The 25,894-nt window shown below is 35.4% G+C and overlaps 1 protein-coding gene across 2 annotated transcripts in view; it reads right to left on the bottom strand.

Moving 5' to 3' along the window:
- Positions 1-1,904: 1,904 nt before the first annotated feature.
- IL18R1 (interleukin 18 receptor 1) overlaps positions 1,905-25,894 on the bottom strand; it is a 47,242-nt gene continuing 23,252 nt past the window's right edge. For both annotated transcript variants that reach the window (XM_072621726.1, XM_072621727.1), the window contains 7 exons: positions 22,025-22,172; positions 19,978-20,040; positions 17,848-17,962; positions 12,565-12,704; positions 9,791-9,937; positions 4,873-5,031; positions 1,905-2,419 (listed from right to left, as the gene is read on the bottom strand). In XM_072621726.1, the coding sequence (XP_072477827.1) occupies positions 2,049-2,419; positions 4,873-5,031; positions 9,791-9,937; positions 12,565-12,704; positions 17,848-17,962; positions 19,978-20,040; positions 22,025-22,172 (1,143 nt within the window). In that variant the 3' untranslated portion in view covers positions 1,905-2,048. The remainder of the gene's footprint in view (positions 2,420-4,872; positions 5,032-9,790; positions 9,938-12,564; positions 12,705-17,847; positions 17,963-19,977; positions 20,041-22,024; positions 22,173-25,894) is intronic.

Below are 25,894 nucleotides of genomic sequence, written 5' to 3'. Positions count from 1 at the left end.
CCATATTTTGCTCTTTTCATTTATTTAGACATTATTCTAGTCACTCTTTCTATGTCAAAAGTACTACCTTTTTTTTGCCTATCCTCATTTCTCTCAAACTTGGAGTAAATTTCTACTGCTCACTCTGCACACTTTTATGATTTCCTTTCCTGCTCTTATCAGATTTCACTTTAATCCATGTATACTTAACCATCTTTATACTTAACCTTGTCTTTCGGGGACATCTATGAACTTGGATGGGAAAAAAAAAACATTTTCTTCAATTGGGAAAAAAACATTTTCTTCAATTAGAAAAAAATCATTATTCTGAGAAGGGTTCACAAGCCTCAACAGACTGCCCAAAGGGTTCATGACACTCAGAAGGTTAAGAACCCCTGTTTTAATCTATTGCCAAACACTTGATGGTAAGTATTGATCATAGGTGGATATCAATCGCATCATCTTGCTTAGAATTAAGTGTATCTTTCTTAAAAAAAAAAAAAAACAAAGCAAAAAAACTGATCAATTTCATATGACTTCTGACCCATCCTTAAATATAAGTAAGATTAATATAGAACAGAAATTTTTATACTTTTTATATCAGAATACCTTTAATCTTTTAAAAATTATGGAGGACCCCAGAGAGCTTTAGTTTATTGAACTGTATCTATTGATATTTACATTAAAATTAAAACTGATCAAATTTTAAATTATTTATTAATTCATTTAAAAATAACCATAATAAACCTATTACATACTAACAGAATATTGTTCTTATGAAAAATAGTATTTTCCCCCAAAACAAGATAGTGGCATTGTTGTATGTATTTCTATAAATCTCTTTAATGTGTGGCTTAATGGAAGACTGGTGGATTTGTTTATCTGCTGTTGTATTCAGTTTGCTATAATACACTGTTTTGGATGAAGTCCATGAAGAAAATCTGGCCTCAACAGATAAGTAGTTAGAACAAGGAGTAGTATTCTAAATAGACAAACAATGCTTTAGTATTATTATGAAAATAATTTTGACTTCACAGACCACCTTCAGGACTCCAAGGGTCCTTGAGGACCACACTTGGAGAAACACTGATATAAAGTAAACAAGTATTTAATTTATTACAAATGATAAATAGCATAATTCTGTATGCTTTCCATACAAACATATGACAAAGTTCTTAAGGCATCTTTAAAGAAATTTTTAAGGATTTTGTTGTTGAGTTGTTTGAGTTGTATCCAACTATTTATGAACTATTTGGGGTTTTCTTGGCAAAGATTCTGAAGCCGTTTACCATTTCTTTTTCCAGCTCATTTTATAGATGAGGAATTGAGGCAAAGAGGTTTAACTGACTTGTCCAGTCACAGATAGTAAGTGTGGGCGACCAGATTTGATCTCAGAATATGAATCTTCCTGATTCAAGGCCTGGCATCTATCCACTGCACCACCTAATTGCTCCATCTTTAGGGATAGATCTAATTAATTAGATGAATACTTTGTAATGCTTTACTGGAATAGTGGGAACCCAGGATAAAATAAGATGAATTAGTGGTAAGCAGAATATTTGGCCAGCAAGATGTAGATTCAGGAGGTTAATTTTGTATGCTATATTTGCCACTTCCCCTTCCTTCTGGTCTAAGATATTTCACATAAGCACTGTGGAGAAATAGACAGTTATTGAGAGAGAATGAAGGCATCTACTTAATTTCTACAGGAAATATTATTGCGTCTCCTTTTAATAGTAACAACTTATTCCAATGGAGTTATTAGCATTCAGAATTAAAGACCTACACTCAAGCAAATAGAACATGCCTCAAAGCGCATGCATTCCTCTCTGGGAACTGCAAACAATACTTGAGGTAAGCACAAAACAGAAGGGAGAGGGAAAAGAACTTCATTTAGGTCACTCAATATGATGAAGAGGCAGAGATTTGTACCAATTCCAAAATAAGATTTATTTTAGATGAACTCTTCAGTTTTCTGGAATGAAGTGAGGTGATTTACATTTAAGTGTTTCATTGCATAGCCTTGTGATGTCTTTAGAACCATTCACTTGATTTGGTCATCTTGAATACTAAACCTTTGAAAGAACAGGAAACGATTCATTTCCTATGGCATCTGAAGAGAAAACAATCGACTTGGCAGTTTTGGCAGGCATCAAGTAACGAAGATTCTTCCAAAATCTTGAGTTGTAAGGAAGAGACTTATCTGCCTTCCACTTTAAAATCCTGTGAGATTTCAGAAGCTCCAAAGACTGTGGCAGGAATGTAAAGTCTCTAATAGGTGTGAATTCAATTAAGATTATTTTAATTTTTCTTTCCACCAGTGCTTCATGCAGTCCACTTTCAAGTTCATATCTGACTTTAGCAGACATGTAATTTTCACTCAGGACAATGATTAGCCTTCTGCTTTTTTTAATAAATGAATGGATGTCATCAACAATAGCTGATAATTAAAAATGTATATTTGGTTAGAACAGCTAAAAGGATAGGCAGGAAATTATAATCATTCAAAAAACTTTTAAGCAAGAGTAATATAGCTTATTCTATTATATTCACGGACCTTATAAAATTGAGGTGTCTTCTTGGAAGTCACAGGATTATTCCCAAATAAAAAATAAAACTAAACAGTTATTCCCATGTAGAAAATGAGACTAAAAATAATTTTGTTAGGCCTATTTAAAATGAACTCATCTTGTCTAAATTATGATAACTTCACATTTACACAGAATTTGAATTTATAAAATGTTTTCCTCAAGATCACCACCTACGGGAGATAGTACAAGTGTTATCTCAATTTTACAGGTAAGGAAACTGAGCTTAGAAAAATAACACGACTTTCCCAAGTTAATACAATCATTATGTGTCTAAGGAAGGAAACAAATTCAGTATCTGAATTTCAAGTCAATTGTTCTCATTCCGTAAGTATAAGTATTAGACCCATAATTTGATATAGAGAGCTTCCAACTTAAGACACTGCCTCTACCAATAGAGGTAGTTAATTTCTCTGCCATATATAGTCTTAGAGAGTTGCCTAGACTACTAAGAGTTTAAGTGATTTGCTCATGGTCACAGTGTTAGTATATGGCAAAGGGAGGATTTGAACTCAGCAAGCTCTAGGAGCAGCTACCTGTCTACCCACTAAGTCATGATGCTTTTCAGAATGTCACTCCATAAACATAATGTATAATACACACCTGTGTGTAGAGAGGCAGTGATTTTCTTGATGATAAGAATGTAGAACAAAAGAGCATACATGGGGCATCATTCACTAACCCCTTTGATCCTTCACCACTCAGCCCCTCTGATATGCATGGTCCATGCTTGGCATCATGAGATTGCTAAGAACAATTTCACACTGAAAGAACCCACAAGTAACAGCAGGGGAAAAGTGGTTCAAAAGAGAGTATTGAATGACTGGAGGCTTTTCTAGTTAGTTGGCTAGGGGAAATTAGTTGTGGGTTGCCACCTCTGGAAATCATCTGAGCTTTTTAGAGCTAAGCTTCTGTAGCTGTGGTGTAGCAAAGAACCCACATTGCAGCTGAAGACCACGACTGAAAGAAAAACCCAAGCCCTGAGCATTAAGTCTTCAGACACCTGTTGAGAGTGACAGAAAGCAGAATTGTGACATCATCAGAGAAGATGAGCAGTTCTGCCCCATGAGTAACCCCCAGTCCTACATTTTTCCTCTATCTCTTCTTTCACTAGTAGTATGAGTTAACCAGTAGGAGAGTGTACAAGAATATGTACGGGATGGACGTTTTCACGTTACTATTTTGAGATGTGGTTGATCAAGTCTATTTTATTTTGAAATGACTTTTCTGTTTGCTTAAATAAAAGTAAACAAATGAACTAAATCTTGGATGCAAGAATAAATAAGCAAACATCCATGGGAGAAGAGGCTATTTGGGTTCTGGTGAGAGGTCCCACTCCCAGCCATAAGCTGGGCTCTTTCATTCTAAACACTTGAATTAGCGTGAAGAAATTCTTTTTAATGTCTTTGTACTCCTGTAATACCAATTATGACCCATGCAAATTATAGGATCTGGGTAAAGACTAAAAGGGGCTAAGGGTCTTGGTCCAAATCAACTTTTGTTCTGCATTCCTGCCAGCCAAAAAAAATTATCATCCTCCTTATACACACACACACACACACACACACACACACACACACACACACACACACACACCAGTATTTCAAAGATCTATAATTTATTGACGTAGGTACTCCTACTAATACAAATCACTACCACTCTGTTGTCCCTACAACTGAAAAATTTATTACTTTGTGGTCAGTTGGATGATGAACCTCTCCAAAAGTTCATGAATAAAGAGATAATGATCATTCCTTATAATAATCTTCTACCAACTTGCCAATTTTCTTTATTTTTGTTAGCTGAAGCTTTGTCTTTGTAATGAACAGTAAATATGTTATGGAAGGATATCACTTGTACTAATTGCATAGTGGTTCATTTCTTAATAGTGGGAACCACTTTTGCCCCACAAAATGTTTCATCAAAATAAGTACAGGATTCTGGCTTTCTAGATCAAAGGAATTTGATTATGTTAATATCAAAATTGATCTTAAAAACAGTATGCCCACCCCACAGTTTCGGAGAAATGTGTGAAGCACAGCAAATAAACAGATTCTTAGAAAGGAAGTTACCAGGGCTACCACAATTAACATGTGTTTAGCTGCTGGGTAAACCTAAAATAAAAGCACAGATACCAAAGGTTTTTGTGTGCTGTTCATTTTTGTTTTTTCTTAAAGAAAAGACAAGAAAAAAAGCAGTTATTTACAAGGTTAAAACACCACGGTTTAACTACTTTGGTCCCTTTATCTTCTATTTAGACAGAAAACACCTTTACTGGTTCTCCACCTTATATTTTTTTGCTTACCTCCTCCAGGAATTATATCCCTTTCAAATATGCACAATTTATAGCCAAAATGCTTTTCTAAGGCTCCAGGTAAAATCTCTAGGGCAAACTTGCGCTCCTCTCCATTATCTGGTTGGCAGTCTTTCAGGTAAGACACAAATGCATCGTATTCCTTTCCATCTGGGAGAAAAAAAAAAGTTTTCCTCTTAAGTAACTGGATGTGTAAATTAAATTTGATCAAGACCATAATTTGAAGAAAATGCTCAAAATATTGATAACCACTAACAATCACTTGAATGACTGTTATAATATCTGTTTAACAGATATCCAGCTAAGAAATAGAACATTCCCTGCCTTATGAATACATTTTAAGGAAATGAGTGGAAATGCATTTTAGGAAGCTTTATCTGAGATATATGTATGTGCATATGTATATATATATATATATATATACACACACACACACATATACAATATATACACATTTTTATATATACACACAGATATTCATACATCAGGTACGCATATATACACTCATATATAATTATTTGTATATACACATATATATTATAACATATATTATATATAATAAATATATTTTATGGCTAAAATTTTTTTCTGAGCTTACATAATTAATATAGAAAAATCACCAAAAGACCGCAATCGACAGGGAGAAAAATATTCACTTTAACACGTATGTCATTTTCTCCTCTTAGAAGATGTATTTGTTGAATTTCAGTAATAAATTTTAGCTGTAATCATGTACTGAGTACAACATCTGGTACAGATCAATCAACAATATTTCATCAATGCCTGCTGTGCTATTAGTTACTTACTAAGAGCCTGTTATGTGCCTGGCATTATGTTATACAGTGCAGAGGTGGGGAACTTGCAGCCTTGAGGCCACATGTGACCATCTAGGTCCTGAAGTGTGGCCCTCTGACTGAATCCAAACTTCACAGTGGTGGCCCTAAAGGGTCACATGTGGCCTCAAAACTGTAGGGTCCCCACCCTTGGGGAGGGGATGAATAGAAGTATAAGTTATTCTGGGACTTGAAGACTAAAATCTAACTGTAGGAATGTCACACATACAGGAAAAACTTAAACCATAGCAAATGCCTGACAAGCTAACTAATATTCCTGTGAGTTGATGATGAAGGAAGGTAACCAATCATTTTTTTGCTACATGATAGCAGGATGCTCAACCTTGAATTTTAGCTGTCTCTATGACTGATTTAAATATCACCTTCAAGTGATGGATATACTCAAGGGATAGAAAACATTGAGATAAAGATTGAGGAGTCTATACTAGAATGGAGTGTACAAAACATTATTATGACATACTCTTTGATTTGTCATTACCTTTTAATAAGAAAGCTTCTTCTGGCATAGAGAAAAGCATTACTCACTGACAATAACAACTGCCCCTATTGAGTCCACAAAGATGTAATTGTTTACTGCTCAAGTAACAAAAGGGAAAACTGAGGAGCTGTTATTTTTTTTTAAAAGTACTTATTGCATATTATTGCATAGGATACCCCTCCAAATTAGAAGATGCTCCAAACTTCTAGGATCTTCCAATCTAGTTGAAGAGACAAAACACATAACAATGAAATAATAAGAACAATCACAAAACAATATAACAGAATGTGCAAAAGCCATGAATGTTAAGGAGACACAGAAAGAAAATGTATTCAGAGCGAGAGGAATGTCCATTAGGGAATGTCTTAGAAGACCTAAGTTTTAAGTCATAACTGGAAGTACATGATGGATATAAATTAGTAGAGGAAGGAAGTATTACAAGGGATGGGAATATGAGAATGGTCTAACTTTAATGGTTAAAAGGATATATAATTGGCATAAATTTACTGGTAGGAAAGAATTCAGTATTCTCTTAAGAGTTACACTCACTAATCTATTAGTACTAATTCATTTGTCAAGTCACACCTGAAGGTGATTGTGTTTTTTGGTCAGATTTTTTAATATAACATTCCAGTAGCATAATACATCATTTCAATAAGTTGTGCTTGAACCCATTTCATTTTACAGATAAGAAACATTATTTACACGTCAGCCTGCATATTTTCTCTCCAAATAATTTCTATCATACTAATTTTGAATATCTTTATTTTATCACTTTCAGGATGAAATTATTTCCTACTTTATAATTTTGATTACCAGAGAGTCATAGTAAATTTTCTTTTATATAATATCCTACAATCCTTATTTTAATCAATATCAGGGCCTTTGAACTAAAAAAAGGAATCACTATTGTGAACTGTTATCCTTTGTTAGAATAAGAATTGATTTTCCTATTGGGAAATATTGTTTGTTAGAATAAGATTCTAACTTTCTGAGAAGGGCCATCATATCAGACCATGGAATAAAGCTGGATCTTAAAAGAAAAGACATATATAAAAGCACATGTAACTGCATAATTTAAGCATATTTTCAATAGAAGTAGGTTGTAATAAATAAAGACAAGTTCAAACTAACAAATTTGACAACTAACAAACAAATTTAACATTTGAAATTAGTGAGTATATAATCACAATTTAACAATGTGTTAATAATCCATCTTGGAGGAAATATATAATGTTTTAAAAATTATTCCATGGTTAATGAATTTTACTCAAATCATATGCTTTATGGAGTTATTAAGAGATGAGTTATGTGCATACGTGTGTAGTGCCAACAGAATACTCATAACGCCTAAGGCAACTATGAATATGCCACATAATTCTCTCCACATGGAACACAGAATCAAAACATTTATTCAGATACCAGAAAGCCAAATCCATCATAGTAACAAAAATCTATACACGATAAGAATGCAGAGGACAACACTATCCCTAAGACTTCCCTCTGTTAGGGCCTTTCCACAAAGAAAAACTCACAGCCAGCTGCCTGATTTCTCTCTCTCCCTCAGTTCTAACTGCTGTGTCCAATTTCCTCTCAGTTCTGCTTCACCATTCCTTCTTCACCTCTTTCTGCTCTACCCATTCACCCATTCAGCAAGTTCCTCCCACCACATGTGACTTAGTCTTCCATGCGATTTAAACAGGTCAGATGGGCCTATTAACGGATGGGAAAGATCTTCAAATTAAGCAAAAAAAAATACATTAATAATATGATATATTATGGACTTTCAAAATTTCCTAAAATAAATGTTTGCTCCTGGGGATATTTTGGGCAATTCTGTTTAATAAGGTTTCATTTCTCATTTCTTCCTTTTTACCTACTTTCCTATCTACTCTAATTGGTTTCTACTAAATAACATACAGCTGTTTGAAAGACTACTTGTGTAGAAGACAGAATTATGAATTACCTAGCAATTTTCTACTAATCGAAATTGCTGAACTTTTCATTTTAGTATTACATCTGTAATACCCTCTCCCAAAGGAACATCTGTTTCTAATCTTATTTCACCTTAAAAAATGCATGGACTCATGTATTTCACTGGTCCTACTAGCCGAAAAATCCCCCAAAACAAAAACTTAATTTTAAAAACGTGCAAATATTCCACAATGTAGTCTGATCATTTAAAATAAACATTTAAGGAAGCATTTCTACGAACTGACCAGCTTGAGAAAAACAAGCAGAAAGACTTACAATATCTCTAATTCAGGTTAAACATACCTACAAAATATGTGTCAAAAAACAGAGGAGGCTGCTGAAATTGCTGTACTTGTTTGGGTCCTTTATAAAAGCCTAATTGCAAATATAATAAACTCTGCACAGTTTGCTCTAGCTTCTATTCACCAGAACGTCCTATATCTCACAACCAAGTTTATAAGCTTTTTTGTTCGCACAGTGTTATTTTTTTTTACCTCCATTAAATCCAACAGATAATAATTCTCTTATCCCACATTGATTTTAGAGTCATAGAATCAGATTCTGGAAGCTAGAGGGCACAGTGAATAAAACACCAGGTCAGGTGTCAAGAAGACCTGAGCTCAAATTCAGCCTGCACTTATTAGCTGTGTGACACTGGGCAAGTCACTTAGCTTTATTTGCCTCGGTTTCCTCATCTGTGAAATGAACTGGAGAAGGAAAAATGGCAAACCACTCCAACATCTTTGCCAAGAAACTCTTAAAATGATGTCACAAAGAATTGGACATGATGGAAAAAACTAAGCAACAACATATAGTACTTTAACATTTACAAAGTGCTTTACAAATATTTCATTTTATCTTCACAAAAAGAACCCTAGGCTATGACTATTCTTGTTTTACAGATGAGGAAACTGAAGCAGACAGAGTTTAAATGACTTGACCAGGGTCACACTACTATTAAGTGTATGAGTCTAGATTTGAACTCAGGCCTTCCTGTCTCCAGATCACTCTATCATCTGCCACCCAAGTCATTTATTATTCCTCCTTCATATTGCAAATGAGTAAACTTGGGTACAAAATGGCAAATGATGCACCTGAGGTCATACACTGGGGAGAGAAAGCGCAATACTGAAGAAACCCAGTTTTTGTGAGTCTGTTCCTCCCATTACCCAGGCCAAAACAATCAACAGCAGTTCAGCTTAATTCCACCCAATATTTATTAAGAATATAACATTTTACAGCACATGCAAAAGAAAAAGACTTTATTCTTGAGGAGATCCCCCCATCTTTGAAGGGTACGGGATAGACAGACACATAAATCTAACACAACCAGAGCAGAAATCCTAGATAACATTTAAGACAACTGGAAGAGAGCACAGTAAAACCTCATTTTCGTGTGTTAAGGTGCTAAGTGTAATTAAAAATGTCACTACAGAAAACAGGAGGTATTGTTTATCCCTAGAACCCTCTTTATAATTATATCTAACAACAAATATTATGTTGTAACAATGCAATACAATTAAATGTATGTTAACTTCTCATTTGAGAACGGAGTATATATATGAGACAAGAAAAGAAAGACCAGTAAAGCGATAAATTTTACCTGTCAAAGTCTCATCTCTTCTAATCAGGTCCCTGTAACATAAGAGTATATCTACTCTATAAATAACACACATAATCACTAGGAAGATGACTACAGCTGAAGATACAAGGACAATAATGAAAATGTGTCTCGAAACATCAGCAGCACCTTCCAGGGAATAAAAAAGATAAAAACGATTACTTTTTAAATTAGGAAAAAAAATAATTATCCAGATTCTTTAATGCCATTTACTCCCATTACAGTTTTATAAACATCTTAACTCAACTCAAGTGTTTACCCCAGCAGAATGTTCTACCTTGAAGGCAAACTGGGATACCTGTCACTGTTTTTCAACTCAAAATCTGTGCAAATATTTATTTTGAGACTCCAAGGAGTCTTAAGGAAGAATTTTAAACCATGACACCTTTAAGGGAAGAGATTTAATATGAAAGGAAAAAGAAGAAATAAAGAGAGAAGCATTTGGAAATAATGCCGCTATAAATTATTATTGCAGTGCCAACAAGGCACTTAAAGAGGGGGGAAGTCCTGGTCTCTAGCAGGATTATTAATTATAGCTATTCATTTAAGAACTCTCATTAATATAAGTGATCATCACAATTCCAGAGATGAAACAGACTATCCACCTTCAGTCATGGAGGTGACAGACTCAGGGTGTGTATTGAAACAAATATTTTATGGACATGACTAATGCAGGAATTTGCTTTGTTTGATTTTGTTTGTTACTAAGGTTTTCTTTTTCTTTCTTTTTTCTCTCCAGTGTGTGGGGGAAGGTAGGAAGAAAATAAATTTTTGTTAATTGAAAAAAAATGTAATTTAAAAAAATGAAAAGAAAAAGAAAAAAGGATTGAAGGTGATATAAAAACAAGGTATCGATTCAAATAAGATTTTTAAAAGATGAAATAAAATAAATAACCACAGATATTCTAAAACAATATGGATATGACTGTGGTTGATAAGTAAGGGACTTATCTGGTTAAGGCCATGTCAATGTATGTCTGGACCTTTTACAGGACTAAACCTCTAGGTTTTACCATATTCCTCATGCCCACCCCACTGCCATCCAGGTGTTCTCCTTGGAGAAGGGGCTTCACTTCTTGACTTTCCTCAGCAGTTTGTTACCTTCCACAAAAGGGGTCATAACAGGAGGAAAAATGGTGGTGGCAGAAGCACTAAGGGAGGTTGGGGGATTGGGAGCAGGAGAAAAGGCAGAAAAAGGAATGAGGGGGAACAACAGTAGCAGTCTCTTGGGCTTGCTTCTTAGCCCCTCACATCCCCTGGCCCCTGACCCCAGTACTGGGCATTTCTGAACCAAGCAAAGATCAGCCAAATGTGAAAAGGCTAAATGACTTTCAGGCCTCCAGCTAAGAAGCAATACACATGCATGCGTATGTGCACACATATGTGTGTGCGTGTGCGCACGCATACATGCACACATGTATGTGCACACATATATACATGTACATGTACATATACATGCATATACACATGCACACACATATGCTTGTGGATGAAGTGTTTGATGCACATGCATCCTCATGAAGAAAAATAAATGTGGTTGAGAGTTTCATAACTCATCTAGTATTCCTTTTGTTTGCAGAGGTGGGGAAGCTGAAAGCTCAAGGTCACATGTAACCTTCTAGGTCCTTGGGTGTGACCTTTTCATTGAATCCAAGTTCTACAGAACAACTCCTTTTATTAAAAGGAGTTGTTCTGTGAAGTTTGAATTCAATCAAAGGGTCGCACTTGAGGTCCCAAAGAATCACATATAGCCTTGAGGCTGCAGGTTTTCTACCCCTATGTTAGAGTGATCCATTTTCAAGTAGGGAAGGTTATTGAATTATAAATGATTATAGCCCCCCAGAGAGTTCTGTCCATGAGGAACACTGCCTCTTACTTTCCCAGGCCATCTCAGCATTTTGCCCATCCTCACCTTCCTAACAAATCTGCCTTCGCTCTGATCCTACCACCTTTGCATCTTCCTTTCTGGGAAGTTGACAGCTTAGGGTGGCAGCAGAAAGTGCAAGACTCCCTAGCATGGCCAAATCAACCCCCGAGCCACTGATTTCAGACTTCTTAAATTTTATATTTTGGTAGAACATTAAAGCAAAGAATGAAGGTTATGATGGCCTTCTACTGAGAAACACCTATTTAGAGGAACCAAATAAGGTACAATTGTTTATGTGCCTAGCATAGTGACTCATAAATGTTGGGTACTCAGTAAACATTGGAAGGATGGAAAGAAGGAAGGAAGGAGCAGACATGCTCAAGGACTCTAAACCTAAGTGTCAATGAAAAGAGACCTGGGAGCCAGAAATTATCTCTAATTTTTAATTTTTATGCTCCACCATTTGACCCCAAACCTTACTTTATTAATCTAAAGGTAAAGGGGAACTGAGGAGAAAGAGAGAAGAAGCCTCTCAATTCCCATGTAAACTGATTTCAACCACATTCAAGGCCTACAACACTAGACTTTGAATTCTTAGCTCTGGTCACAGGTTTCTATATCTGAAATAGAAAACAGAGTGAAATGAAATACATCTCTCTTTCTCTTTCTTCATCTGATTTAGAGAATTATCTTCTTGTTATAATGGAAAGCAATGAAACCTGAATATTAATATCAATTGTGGCATAAGTAGTTGTGTGTCAAATGATTATCTTTTCTGGTCTCAGTGTCTCCATTGGTAAAATGTGGTGGTTGAGACTCTATGACTTATAAACACCCTTCCAGAGCTAAGATACTATCAAATCCCTGAAGTAAAACTGGGCTAACAAACCTTTCTTCTTCAAGAAGAATCCGATAGTCTCCAAGACTCCAGCAGATGCCAAGGTACAATTATACCAAATGTTCAAATTCTCTTCTTTGACAAGTTTAATCTTCAGCAGACTGGAAACATATAACTTGCCATTTGAACCACTGTAAGAGAAGTTCCACCTTAGAAATTGCGTTCGCTTCATATTACAAAATATCACTTTAAAATAACCTGTATGTGGGCAATTCTTCTACTGCACTGTGCAATTTCCCTCCGGTAATAGCTATTTCAAAAAGAATGGTCATGAGAGAGAATAATAGTCTCTCTAATGATCTATCAGGGGATATCAGAGATTGCTTGGGATCAATATTAAAAGAGTGATTCAGAACTAAAATTCTTGGGAGATAATGGTGATAGTACAAAAATATAAAAGGATGAAGTATAAAAAATTAATTAATTAATTGCCCCCCATTTTCCCAAAATAAGGTCTACTACAGGTAGGGACAGGATTTGAAACTACTTAGATCAGACTGACAAGGACTTGCAAGGACTTTTGAAAAGGATATGCTTTATTTTCCTTGAATTTGGGACTGTTTCAGAAAATTGTAAACCTGGATCCTCTCTTTACATATATGGTACGTCCAAAACTTGGGCACTTGTAAGGCTGGGACCAAGTAAAACTAAAGAATTACACCACCATACTACATATGGAAATGCTTCCAATGAATTTTTCATGATCCAGAGAAGTTATTGTAAGACTTAATGAGAGAAAGGAGGCCAAGCTTTATGCAACATATATGCAAACAATGAAAGCTAGTATAACAAAGATTTCCAAATTCCAGCTGACAATCTTTTGTTATTTTCTTTTTTTTACATGGCCTGTGATTTTATTGGTATCAGGAACTCCCAATGAAGAAATTCCCTTTACAAAGCTGATAAATAGGTGCCTACTGTGCAGCCTGAAGTCTTTGAGATTTACCTCACATATTGCCCAGGATCATGAAATCAGTGTGAGTCAGAAGAAGACTTAAATTTAGGTGCTCTGATTACCCAAGGCTGGCTTTCTATCCCTGGGCCACCACATGAGGCCTCAGGTTAGGGCAACATTGTTCCTCCGATATTTAGGGTAACAATATATCAATTTAGTTAAAAAGTAAAAGTCCTGTCCCTTGGGCAGCTACGTGACTCACTGGGTAGTGTCCCAGGCCTGGAGTCCAGAAAACTCAACTTCCTGAGTTCAAATCTGGCTGTATGACCTTGGGCAAGTCACTTAATCTTGTTTACTTCAGTTTCCTCATCTGTAAAATGAGCTGGGAAAGGAAATGGCAAGCCATCCCAATATGTTTGCCAAGAAAGTCTCAAATGGGGTCAGGAAGACTTGCACACAACTAAAAACAACTCAATAACAGCAAAAACAACACTGTCCTTTGGAGTGCTTTGCAATGGGATTTGCTTTCTGGTGTGCGAACTTATTTAAAAGTCACTTTCATGTTAGGGGAAAGATAGAAGGGAACAAGAATTCACATAGCACCTACTAAGTTCCAGACACTGTGCTCTTTTACAAGTATTATCCTATTTGATCCTTGAAGCAATCATGAGAGGTAGGTGCTGCTATTACCCTCATTTTACAGAATGAGGAAATCAAATTAGACAGAGGTTAAATGACTTGCCCAAAGTCACACAGCTAGTACTTTGTCTGAGACTGGATCTGAACTCAGGACTTCTTGACTTCAGACCCAGAGCTCTGTCCACTATGCTACAGCTGTGGTAAGGTGGCTGATGTTAAGCTCACATGTTAAAATGAACTTGTAAGGATTTGGGGTAATGCATGTCTCTTCTGTATGGGAGTTTTCAGCAATATGTGACTCTCTGCTTGACTCTGAACCCTAGCCAGTGACAACAACAACTTTTACCAACACCTTCTGTGATTTCTGATAAGCAATAGTATCACTGATGTTCCCAAGCTATTTCTAGGGTAGTTCCAGGCACTGGCAATGGTGTAAGGGAAAGACTGTTAGACTTGGAATTGATGTTGGTGATGGTAGTGGTGGTGGTGGTGGTGGTGAAGACCTGAGCTCCAATTCTGCCTCATACAGGAAATAACTGTGAGACCTGGGCAAGCCATCTAACCTCACCTAGCCTCAGTTTTCCCGTGTGTGTGTGTGTGTGTGTGTGTGTGTGTGTGTGTGTGTGTGTGTGTGTGTATTTGCCCTTCATTGCTGAAGAAGACCATGCCATCAGAGAAATAATGACATGACTTGCACTTGACTTTGTTTTCAGTGAGGGAGGGCTGTGCAGGTCACCAGCCTCACTTCTCCTCCAAAACCATCTGAATCCAGTGACCAGATATTCCTCAGGATGACTGGAGATGACCCAGGATGAGGCAACTGAGGTTAAGTGACTTGCCCAAGGTCACACAGCTAGTGAGTGTCAAGTGTCTGAGGTGAGATTTGAACTCAGGTCCTCCACTGGTGCTCTATCCACTGCACCACCTAGCTGCCCCTTTCTCCTTTGTAAAATTTAGATAATAAAGTTACCTACCTCATAAGCTTGCTGTGAGGACCAAATGAGTTAGCATATGTAAAATGCTTTGCTAATCCTAAATGCTGAAAGTGTGATGTAAATGCTTATTTTTCAACTGAGCACAGGTGATGACTGACCCACTGAATTAATTTTTTTTCTTTTTAATTTGAAAAGCTGAACTTAAGAACTCATTTTATTTCCATTCTTATATACTACTCTAGCAATTGGTACCATTCTCCATATTCCTTCATCAAAATATATATTAGACTGTTGTCATAGGGCTTCAAATTAAAGAAATAAAATTAACAGATTTAAATCTTGAGTTTGAAGTCTTTTTAGAAATTTGTTTTTCATCACTGAACTAATATTCATGTGTTACTGACTAGATTCAAGAAATAGGTGCCATCTAATTGTACAGGAAATAATTTTTAGGGAATAGATTGTGACCTCATTCTTTGTTAAAGGATATAATTTGAGGGAGAACGGTTGTTGATGCATCATTTTCTTTGCAACAGGGGAGTTGGCAAATATAGGCTTTGGCAATATGAAATACAGTAAATGATTCTACTGGTTGCACAATGTGCTGTCACTAGTAGTGAAACAAGAACACTATTTAGCAAATCCACATAAAACTTTTAGTGAGAGAAAGCAGTCAGATTTCCCAGAAACTAGGAAAGTGGGTGTATGTTGGTACCTAGACAAAAGAAATAATAGGTTTTAAATTCTCTGAAGTTATATGCTTAAATCACATGGTGTTAAGTGAAATGTTTCCACAATAGATGTCTGAAAACACCAAACTTAGAGCCTAGGTTTCTTTATCTCTAAGATGAGGGAGTGGGGCAAATGTTCTCTGAAGACTCTTCCATCTCAAGATCTGATTCTATTAAGTGAATGTGCTAAATAGAAATTAAACCCTATGCCCATGGCCAATCACAGTAAAGATCTGACTCCACTAGATAAAGCTCCTAGAAATTAACAGCTATATTCACTCATAATTCAAAAACTGGATACACTATAAAAAAGTGAAATGGTAGTTTAACTGATTAAGAAGAGTTGCTTACCCAGACATTCAGTGTAGGATCCTGACCTGTTTATAGATATAGTCTAAAATACAGCAATATGATTACAGACTGAAATTTCAGAACTGAAAGGGACTTAGAGATCATCTGGCAAAGTGATGAAGGTCTGGGCCTGGAATCAGAAACCTGAGTTCTAATTCAGCCTCAGATATTTCCTAGGTGTGTGACCCGGGGCAAGTTACTTGCCTTTTGTTCACTTCTTTTTCCTCATCTGTAAAACTGGGATAATAATAGTACCTATCTCCCAGTGCTGGGGTGAGGATCAAGGAGGCTATATTTGTAAAAAAAAAAAAAAACAAAACACAGCATTGGGCATGGTGCATACGAAGGATTCTATAAATGCTCCTTTCCTTCTTTTCCCCTTCCCCATTTAATCTAACCCCCTCATTTTAAAGTCAAGGTAATTAAAGTCCTGAAGTACTTTCCTCAGTCATTCAGATAGTGAATATATCTCTTGATTTTCAGCTGAGTATTCATTTTATTATATTAATTTGTCTCCATAATTTTCACTAGAAAAAGGAATATTATTCAGCTAGAAGACCTACATAAAATTTGGGTGGGGATTTGTAGCTTGATATAGATGTTCTTAGCATTTTTAGGAATCTCTCTCCTTCCTCAGAGAATCATGCAAAAACCTTTAGTAGGGAGTCTGTAGTATGCTCAAATAAAAATGCCAAAGTAAATGCTATCATGATTTTCATTTTCATCATTAAAAATCATTGGATCACAAAATGTGAGCTGGATGGGCCCTCAAAGTCTATCTGATCAAATTCTCTCATTTTACAAACAAGGAAACTGGGGTCTACAAAGGTTAATTGATTTGCCTAAGGTCACACAGATAGTAAATAGAGGTGGGTGTTGAACCCAGGTCTATTGACTCCATAGCCAATCGTACCACATCCTCCTATACATCATTTCTGTCAGTTCAACTCATGAGACACTATGTGGAATTGGAAGTTAGAAGTCAAGATAGTGTAGATGTTATTATCCCTATTCTCTAAACAAGAAAACTGATGGTGAAGAAAATAGGTTACTAGACCAGTGTTGCACAAGATTAAGTAGGAGAGGTTGGAAGTAACCTTAGTCTTCTGATTTTGAGACCCAAAATGAGTAGGTTTTCTTTGATTAGCATAGAAGAATACACTTACATCTGGCTTGGGCAGATGCCGCTACCCAACGTTCTTTCCATGGTTCCATGATATTAAGGAATAGAGTCCCTAAGGAATTCCTCTATGTTCAGAAGTAGGAAAACATACCCCTAAAGTTCCCAAGTCTGTAGACTACTATGTAGCTACCCAGATGTCTGCTGAAAAGGCCAAGCTTTAAGTGTTTTTTTTTTCATGCTGATCAAAGGAAATTAAAAGAAATGAATTAAATCTATAACACCCCTTTGAGCTCTAAAATGTCTATAACTGTTTTTAGAATATAATCTATAAATAGATCAAAATGATCCTGGATAAGTGGATGGCTGGGAAACCTTACAGAGAATTTCCATTTTTTTCACATTAACACAGTTCTGTGTATAGTCTAGCTTATGTGGTCACTCTTCTACCTGTTCTTTTTGGTTTGAAGGTCTGTAGTAATTTCCCGCACAATCAGACTAGTCAAGTACTAAATATGATTTGGTGAATAAAATGGCTTGCTACAAGTCAGAATATTACATGAAAATTAATTTGACATTTTATAAAGGACACTCATATACCACCTGGATATTAGCTTCTCTTTATATATATTAGTATCATTATCGTGCTCTTCATTCCAATAAATTATACCAGTAGGGTCCCTCAATAAAGCAGTACAGTTGAGTGTTTTCTCTTTCCCTAGAAAAAGATACACTATATTAAGGGAAGATTTCCTGTTTATCAGAATCACAAAGCTACAATTTTCCTCCAGACAACATTAAGAGATTTGTACTACCCAAATTCCCATCATTACCAATATATTTGAAGCACACAGAACTAGGCTCTTAAAAAGTGTAAATATTCAAGTCTTATTTTGAGAAACCTGATTTCAAAAAATGCAAACATAGGAAATAGAAAAATTAGGTTATTTTTAAGTTGTTCCTAATTTTACAAATAGGATATCATCCAAAATTTTATTTTTAAATTGATGGTTTAGAAAATAGAATATGTTATTCCATGTCAATAATGCCATCAAGGGTGGTTTAGGTTCCCAGGATAGGATATAAAAGGCTATGCTATAGAATCATATTTGATCAGAGTGAGAAAAGATCTCAAAGGTCAACCAGTACAACTCATTAAATAAAGAACAGTGGAAAAAGGATTGGGCTTAGAGTGTGAAAGACCTGAGTTCAAGTACTAGCTCTGATACAAATTGACTGGGTGAACCTGAGCATCAAGTCACTTAACGAGCCAGCGTCCCTAAGCAACTCTCTTAAAGACTATAAATTATAGAAAAGGTGTCAAGCTGCATTGACTGAGAAAGTTGTTCAGAGAGAGTAAAATCAGTTTCAAGAATCATTTGAGAGCTAGACCAGACTTTACAGTTAATCTAGTCTATTAGATTGGGAAGTAGAGACTCTGAAAATTTAAATAACTTGCTCAGGTCACACAGCTGACATTTGTATAAAATTTTAAAACTCACAAAGTGTTATATTATTTTAGCTTCACCACCAATCTATGAGGTTGTTATTCATATTATTTCATGGATAAACTAGCTGAGAATAAGACAAGTTAAGTGGCTTGCCCATGGTTATATAGTGTCAGAAAATTTAAAGCCAGGTCTTCCTAACTCCAAGGCCAGCACTCTAACCATTCCTTCATATTATGAATGCACTTTCCTCTTATTTAGAATCCAGAAATCAACCAATTTTCTATGTTCAAGTAGCAGGACCAAATGGAATGTTTTTTCATGGTGTTTTTCCTAACTTTACAACCAAACAGGTTAATTGTAATGTCACCACAAGGCAGTCTACAAAACACTCAAGTATTATGCTGTATTCTACACACCATACTTGAAGGACATTGGTGGCTTACAGTGCATCTAGAGAAGAATAATTAAGATTGTGAAGGGCTGTGATTGAAGGAATTGGCAACGTTTAGCTTAAAAAAGAGAAGACATGAGACAAGAGAGGACGTATAAGGGCTATCTTCAAAAATATCCACAGGAATGTACTGCAGAAGAGGAATTGAGCTTGTTATATTTCATCTCAGAGGGAAGAACTAGAGACAATGGGTAGAAATTGTGGAAAGGCAAATTTAAGTTTGATATTGGGGAAAACTCCCCAATACTTAAAGCTATCCAAAACTAGAATAGAGTGCTTTAAGAGATGGTGATTTCCCTATCACTGGAAATCTTCAAGCAGAATCTGGATGACCACTTTCAGATATATTAGCAAGGAGATTCCTTTTCAATACAGGTTGGATTATGAAATAGTTGAGGTCCCTTCCAACTCTCAAATACTATGAAGAGAAATTTTAATATCCCCAGTAAGATAGCATCATCAGCACAATGACAGATCACTGACCTAGGTATTTGACCACCTCATGTAGTTGACCTAATTCATTTGGCCAAAGGTTAGTTAATTATTCTTTGAAACCCTATTTGCCCCAATTTCCTCATCTGTAGAATGAGTTGGAGAAGAAAACAGCAAACCACTTCAGTATCTCTGCCGAGAAAACCTCAAATGGTGTCACAAAGAGTCAGACATGACTGAAACAACTGAATAACAATAACTTTGAAACCCAACTCTGTTCTTTTCACTAACTTTGTATAAACTTACCACTTTCATATGAACATAGGATATAAACTCACCACTTCATATAATCTTGCCACTTTCATATAAACATAGGATATATGTGTATTATTAATATACCTAATTCAGCTTCAACATAATTAATGCTGTTCCCGTATAGTGTTGGCATTATATCTGTGTTATCTGTTTTTTTAGAGAGAAAAAAATGATTATTCCAGTACAGTACTTTTCTAATGTACACATAAAGGTATATGAACTATATAAAACACACTAGAAGTTCCTATGCTTGCCACATTTATGACATGTTTTCATTTAGCAATTTTTTCATTCCATCCCATAATACTTAGAAAATGCTTAAGTTATCTGGGAGTTAAATTACCAAGACATATGAAAAAACAATAACAGCTATGACATTCTCATTATAGAAATTTAAAAAAAGACAAGTAACTAGCAGAATATTTTTTTCACATGGCTGGCTCCTATACATACAATAAAAAGGATGGCACTACCTAATTTAATTTATATATTAATGCTATAGTAATCAAACCACCAAGGAGTCAGTTTATAGAACTGGAGAAAATAAAAACATTTATTTGAATGAATAGAGTCCAGTCTAGAATCTCAAAAGTAAAAATGAAGTGGAATTAGCATTCCTTGAAATCAAACCATATCATAAAACAACAAACATCTAATTCATTTAGTACAAGTTAAAAAACAGAAAATTAGATCAGTGGTAAAGGTTAGATAAACAAGAATCAAAATAAATTCAACAGCCTAATGCTTAAAAAATGCAAAAACATAAACTGCTTTTGAAAGAATTCCCTAATGAATAAGAAAAAACAGAAATAAAAAACTAGGAAGCAGTTTTGTCAAAAGAAAAAAAACAAGGAAAAATTTTAATCTGGCATCTTATGCCATATATCACAGCTAATCTCCAATAGATAGTTTATCTAATTGTGAAGCATATCTTTTTAAATTAGAAAGAAAAAGATAGAACAACTATTCAAAACTTTTTCTTAAAAAGAGAATTCTTAGCCAAACCACAGATGGGAGTGATCACAAAAGATAAAAAATAAAACCAAAACTATTTCAATTACATGAAATTAAAAATCTTTTGCAGGTACAAAATCATTACAGTGAAGACAAGAAAGGGAAACTGTCAAGGGGGCAAGAAATGATATTTGAATCAAGTATCTTTGATAACAGTTTGACATGCAATATAAAGAGGAAATTCACATGCATAGTAGATACACACACACACACACACATATATATATGTATCATGTAAAATGCTAGGTGAATATAATACATGCGATCAAGAGCCATTCCTCAATGCATAATTGGGCAACAGATATAAATTCTCAAAAGAATTGTAGCTATTAACAACTATATAAAATATTTTTTCCAATCACTCATAATGAGAGAAATGCAAATTAAAACATTTCTGAGATTTAACTTCACACTCAACAAACTGGAAAAGAGGATCAACCTCAAACAGACTGCAGGATGATAAGCATGCCAATACACCACTGGTGGACCTTTAAGTAGGTTCAACTATTCTGGAAAACAATTTGGAATTAAATGGGGAGGGGGGATGGGGTGTGCAAATTACTGCAATGTATACACTCCAATCCAGAGAGGCTACTGTCAAACATATCTCAAAGAAGTCAAAGACAGAAAAAAGGATCTCATTCACATATCAAAATATTAACAACCAACTTTTTGTCCTATCAAGTAACTGGAAATACAATAGATTATCCATTATTTGGGGAATAGTTAAACAAATTCTAATATATAAATGGAATGGAGTAGCATTGTGCTGTACAAAATAATAAATATGAACAATACTGAAAGAATTCAGTAGCTCATAAAGTACTAAAGTGTAAATTATACCCAAGGCTCTAACTTACTCAAATTCACCAAAAGATCAGCAAGTAAAAGCATTTTCATCATAAAATAAATATCGACTCATAAAAATGTTTCTTTACTACTGAAAATAACTTCTGTTTCTTCCATGGAGTAAGAGCTGAAAACAAGGTTTGTTTCAGTCATTGGTTGTCTGTGCTCACAAGCCTCTTGGTCGACTACAGGTCTCCTGACTACCATCAGACAAAGACAGAACAAACTTCTCATTCAAAAACCCTTCAGTTTCCAGAATTATTCTTACCTTTTATTTTTACATTGAAAGTTTTAGTCACATTAAATGATCTTCTATTTTTAAAAAGGAGAAATACACAGGTATAATTTCCTGCATCCCTCAACACAGCATTCTTCCTGATATACGGCTTGTGATTCCCAGGAATCGGAGAGCAGTCCTGTACGTTTATAAAACAAAGAAGTTTAACTACGTTACGTGAGCAAAAGCAGAGTTCACATCCGTTTCATGCGCAGTCTTAGGAACCTAGGTGGCGCAGTGGATGGAGCGTTGGGCTTAAAATCAGCAGGAGCCATCTTCACGATTTCAAGAACAGCCTCAGACACCTACTAGCCTTGTGACCCTGGGCAGTCACTTCACCCTGCTTGCCCCCGTCCCATTTCAGCATCTGTAAAATGAACTGGACAAGGAAATGGCAAACCACTCCCATATTCTTACCAAGAGAGTCCAAAATGGAGTCACAAAGAGTCAGATATGACTGAACAATAATGCTTTCTAATTATATGATGAAAGATGTTCTGCCTTTCAAAAATTAAACCAAGTAAGAAGTAGCAAATGATGAATCAAAAAAAATTGTAATAGTCAACGATTATTTGTACAGGTATAAGACTATTGGATCTCTAAAATAATATTTGGTATTATCATAAATATTAGGAAACAACCATTTCTTCATAGTCAGTAATTTTAAGTATTTTGTTTTAGCTTAATGGTATCATCATACTCCTTAGAGATTTTGTAAACATCTCCTTTACCATGCCAGTGTGGAGAACAGTGCAGGTTAAAGAAAATAGCATTTTTCTTAGCCATGGACCAAAATTGAATCACATACACACACACACACATGCACACACAATGGTGCTGCTACTGCTAGAAAAATTTTACAGGATAATACTAGTGATTGCTAGGTGGTATAGTGGATATGCCTTGAGTCAAGAAGTCCTGAGTTTGGATCCAATCTCAGATACTTACTAGCTGTATGATTCTGGGTGAGTCACATAATCTAACATACTGTCTGCTTCAGTATCCTCACCAGCAAAAAGGGGTAATAATAGCACCTACTTCACATGCTTATTATGAAGATCAATTGAGATAATATTTATAAAGTTCTTAACATATAATTGATACTCAATAAATGTTCATTTCACCTTCCTTTTTATTCAACATATTCATCTCTAATAATACTTTAGTAATGTTCAAGCAATGTACCCCATTTGAGATCTGAGGAAAAAGAAAACCCATGTCTTTGTTGCATGTAGCAAATAAAAACAAAGTTTAGAAGGTGAGGAAGCTGAAATCCACCCCCACTCCACGATACCTTCCCCTCCCTTGTCTTTGGTCAGTGATGACTAGCTTTGAAATGGCAATGATCCAAGCCTTCAATGTTGAGTTTCCAACCACAACTCAGGAAGGATCCTTCTTTCACTTCTTTCGGTGAATGAGGAGAAGTCAACAAGCCAACTGTCTGAAACAATACTAAGGAAAAGATGACAACTCTACTTTGAAGATTTGTTCCTCTCTGAGTTTTGGTACTCATCCCAGTTATAGCGTTGTTGGTTTGTATTTTTTTTAAATACTTTTTGGAATGCTAGACTGTACCAAAAGAACGATCATCTTCACTAGGTTCTAAACTATTTGAAAAGTGGTATAGGATAGCAGATTGAGAACTGGATTTGACCAGTAAGCGTAATAATGACAACTAACACTTTAAAGATAAGGAAACAGGCAAACAGCAGTAAATCTACTTGCCTAGGGTCACAGGTAGCAAGTGTCTGAGGCTAGTTTTAACCTGGTCTTCTAGACTCCAGGTCCAATACTCTATCAACTGCACCACCTAGCTATCCCCAAGGACATCTGGAAAATCTGGACTTGAATCCCACCCAAATGTTTAATAATTATATGACCCTGGGCATATCATTTAGGCTCTCTGAGCTTCAATTTCCCTAAATATAGAATGGCATTGAGAAAAAGAACACTTACCTCTCAGAACTGTTGTAGAGTTCATATAGGACAAAATATGTTAAGTGTTTTGTACAAACTTTTAATTGTTATACATAAGTGTGTTATTTTTAGTTTTATTAATAATCTGAGCAAAAATGTAGAACTCCTATGAAAACATGCTCATAGACTGGACAAAAGCAATACCATTGGTGGTCACTCCATCAGATATGTAACTAGTGTCCATTTAAGATTAGGAAGTTCATTCAATAAACAGTATCTGGATAAAGTACTGAAGATGCACAGCATTAACAGAAAACACTTATCCCTCTTTCAAAAGAGGGTGCAGAAAGGCTAACAATGGTCCATGTCTGGAGTCTTAATGTAAGTATTTGAAACTAATTTCATGCAGCTGCTCATACCCCTGGGGCTACTCTTTGTGTCTGCTACTATTTTATGATACATTATCACGCCATGTTTATAACATCATAAAAAATAAACTGCAGTGGAGCTTACTCTCCAGTAGACGATGCTTTATTAGCAGGAGTGACCAGTGAGTATGTCTTAATAGGCTTATTAACAATGATAGCTTATAAATCAATGGAGCATTAATGGTTTATAAAGTTTCTGGACAACATCCATGTGAGGACGTTAGTACAAGTAATCTCTTTCTTATTGACCTGGTGAAGAAACTGAGGGTCAAAGATAGTCACTTGTTCTCAGTCTCACAGGTGCTCAGTGGCCAAATGAAGAAACAAATTAAGAAATATTGCTCTTTCCACAACTCATAATACCTTTCAACTGATAAATCAATCAAATTCACAAAGCTAGATGAAACAAGAGAAAAAAATAAAAATGGGGGTCAGCGTATTTAAAAGTCATTAAATCATCACTGCTCTAATATTAAATGCTTATTTTGATAGGTGCTTTTTGGTTGCAACAATATTTTAGATAAATTAGTTAAAAATATTCAAAAGTAAACAAAATTAAAAATAAAAAAATGTACCAATGTGATACAAAAATGCTTACTTAGCAGGATATAAAGTTATAAAAGTAATTTTTAAAGAGATCTTTAAGGTAAAAAAAAATTAAAATGCTGCAAAAATCCTTAGTAGTATCAGGCAAGTTGATCATTAAGCAAATTAGTTTAAACACACTGGCTTTAATCAAATCAATTTAAAAATTGACTTGAGCTGAAAGTCCACTGTTTCTCATGGGAAGGATGACAGTTAGAGGTAGTGCATGACTACTGTTCATGGTCTTGTTCCCTTGGCCTGCCAAGGACAAGCAGGAAACCCAGAACTAGCAGGCAGTACTCAGGAGATGATTGTCCCAGATATCTGCACTCATCTATACAAAATGATATGTCTACATGATAAACTCCTCTTAGTTCATCTATCTGAGTCACAAAAAGAAGTCATATCTTCAATATGAAACCCAATTAAGAATGGTTGTGGTGGAACAGGATTCATATCCACCACACATCTTTTGCTACTTTCATGTAGGCCAGTTTATGCCAACTATGTGGTTTTGAAAATTTGGACATTGCTGTTCACATTTCTCCAACTAACTAACCCACTGCCCAGGGCCCACCTACCTATAATAAAGCAAGAATGGACCAACAGAGACTTAGTACTTCATTGCAATGCAAGGATTTCAAAAGTTCCCAATGGACTCTTGAAGCAAAATGCCTTCCTCCTCCAGAGAAAGAACTGTGAATTGGATTGCAGAATGAAGCAGACCATTTTCTTTTGTATTATGTTTTGGTTTGATTTATGATTTCTCCCATTCATTTTAATTCTTCCGTGCAACATGACTAAGGTGAAAAATATATTTAATAAGAATGTATTTGTAGAACCTATATAAAATTGTATGCTGTCTCAGGGAGGGAGTGGAGTGAGAAGGGGGAAGGAGGGGGAGGGAAGGGAAAATATCTAAGATATATGG

Source organism: Notamacropus eugenii, chromosome 6, assembly GCF_028372415.1.
Source record: "Notamacropus eugenii isolate mMacEug1 chromosome 6, mMacEug1.pri_v2, whole genome shotgun sequence".
In the NCBI taxonomy this organism is placed as follows: domain Eukaryota; kingdom Metazoa; phylum Chordata; class Mammalia; order Diprotodontia; family Macropodidae; genus Notamacropus; species Notamacropus eugenii.
This window is presented reverse-complemented; position numbering and strand designations above follow the sequence as displayed.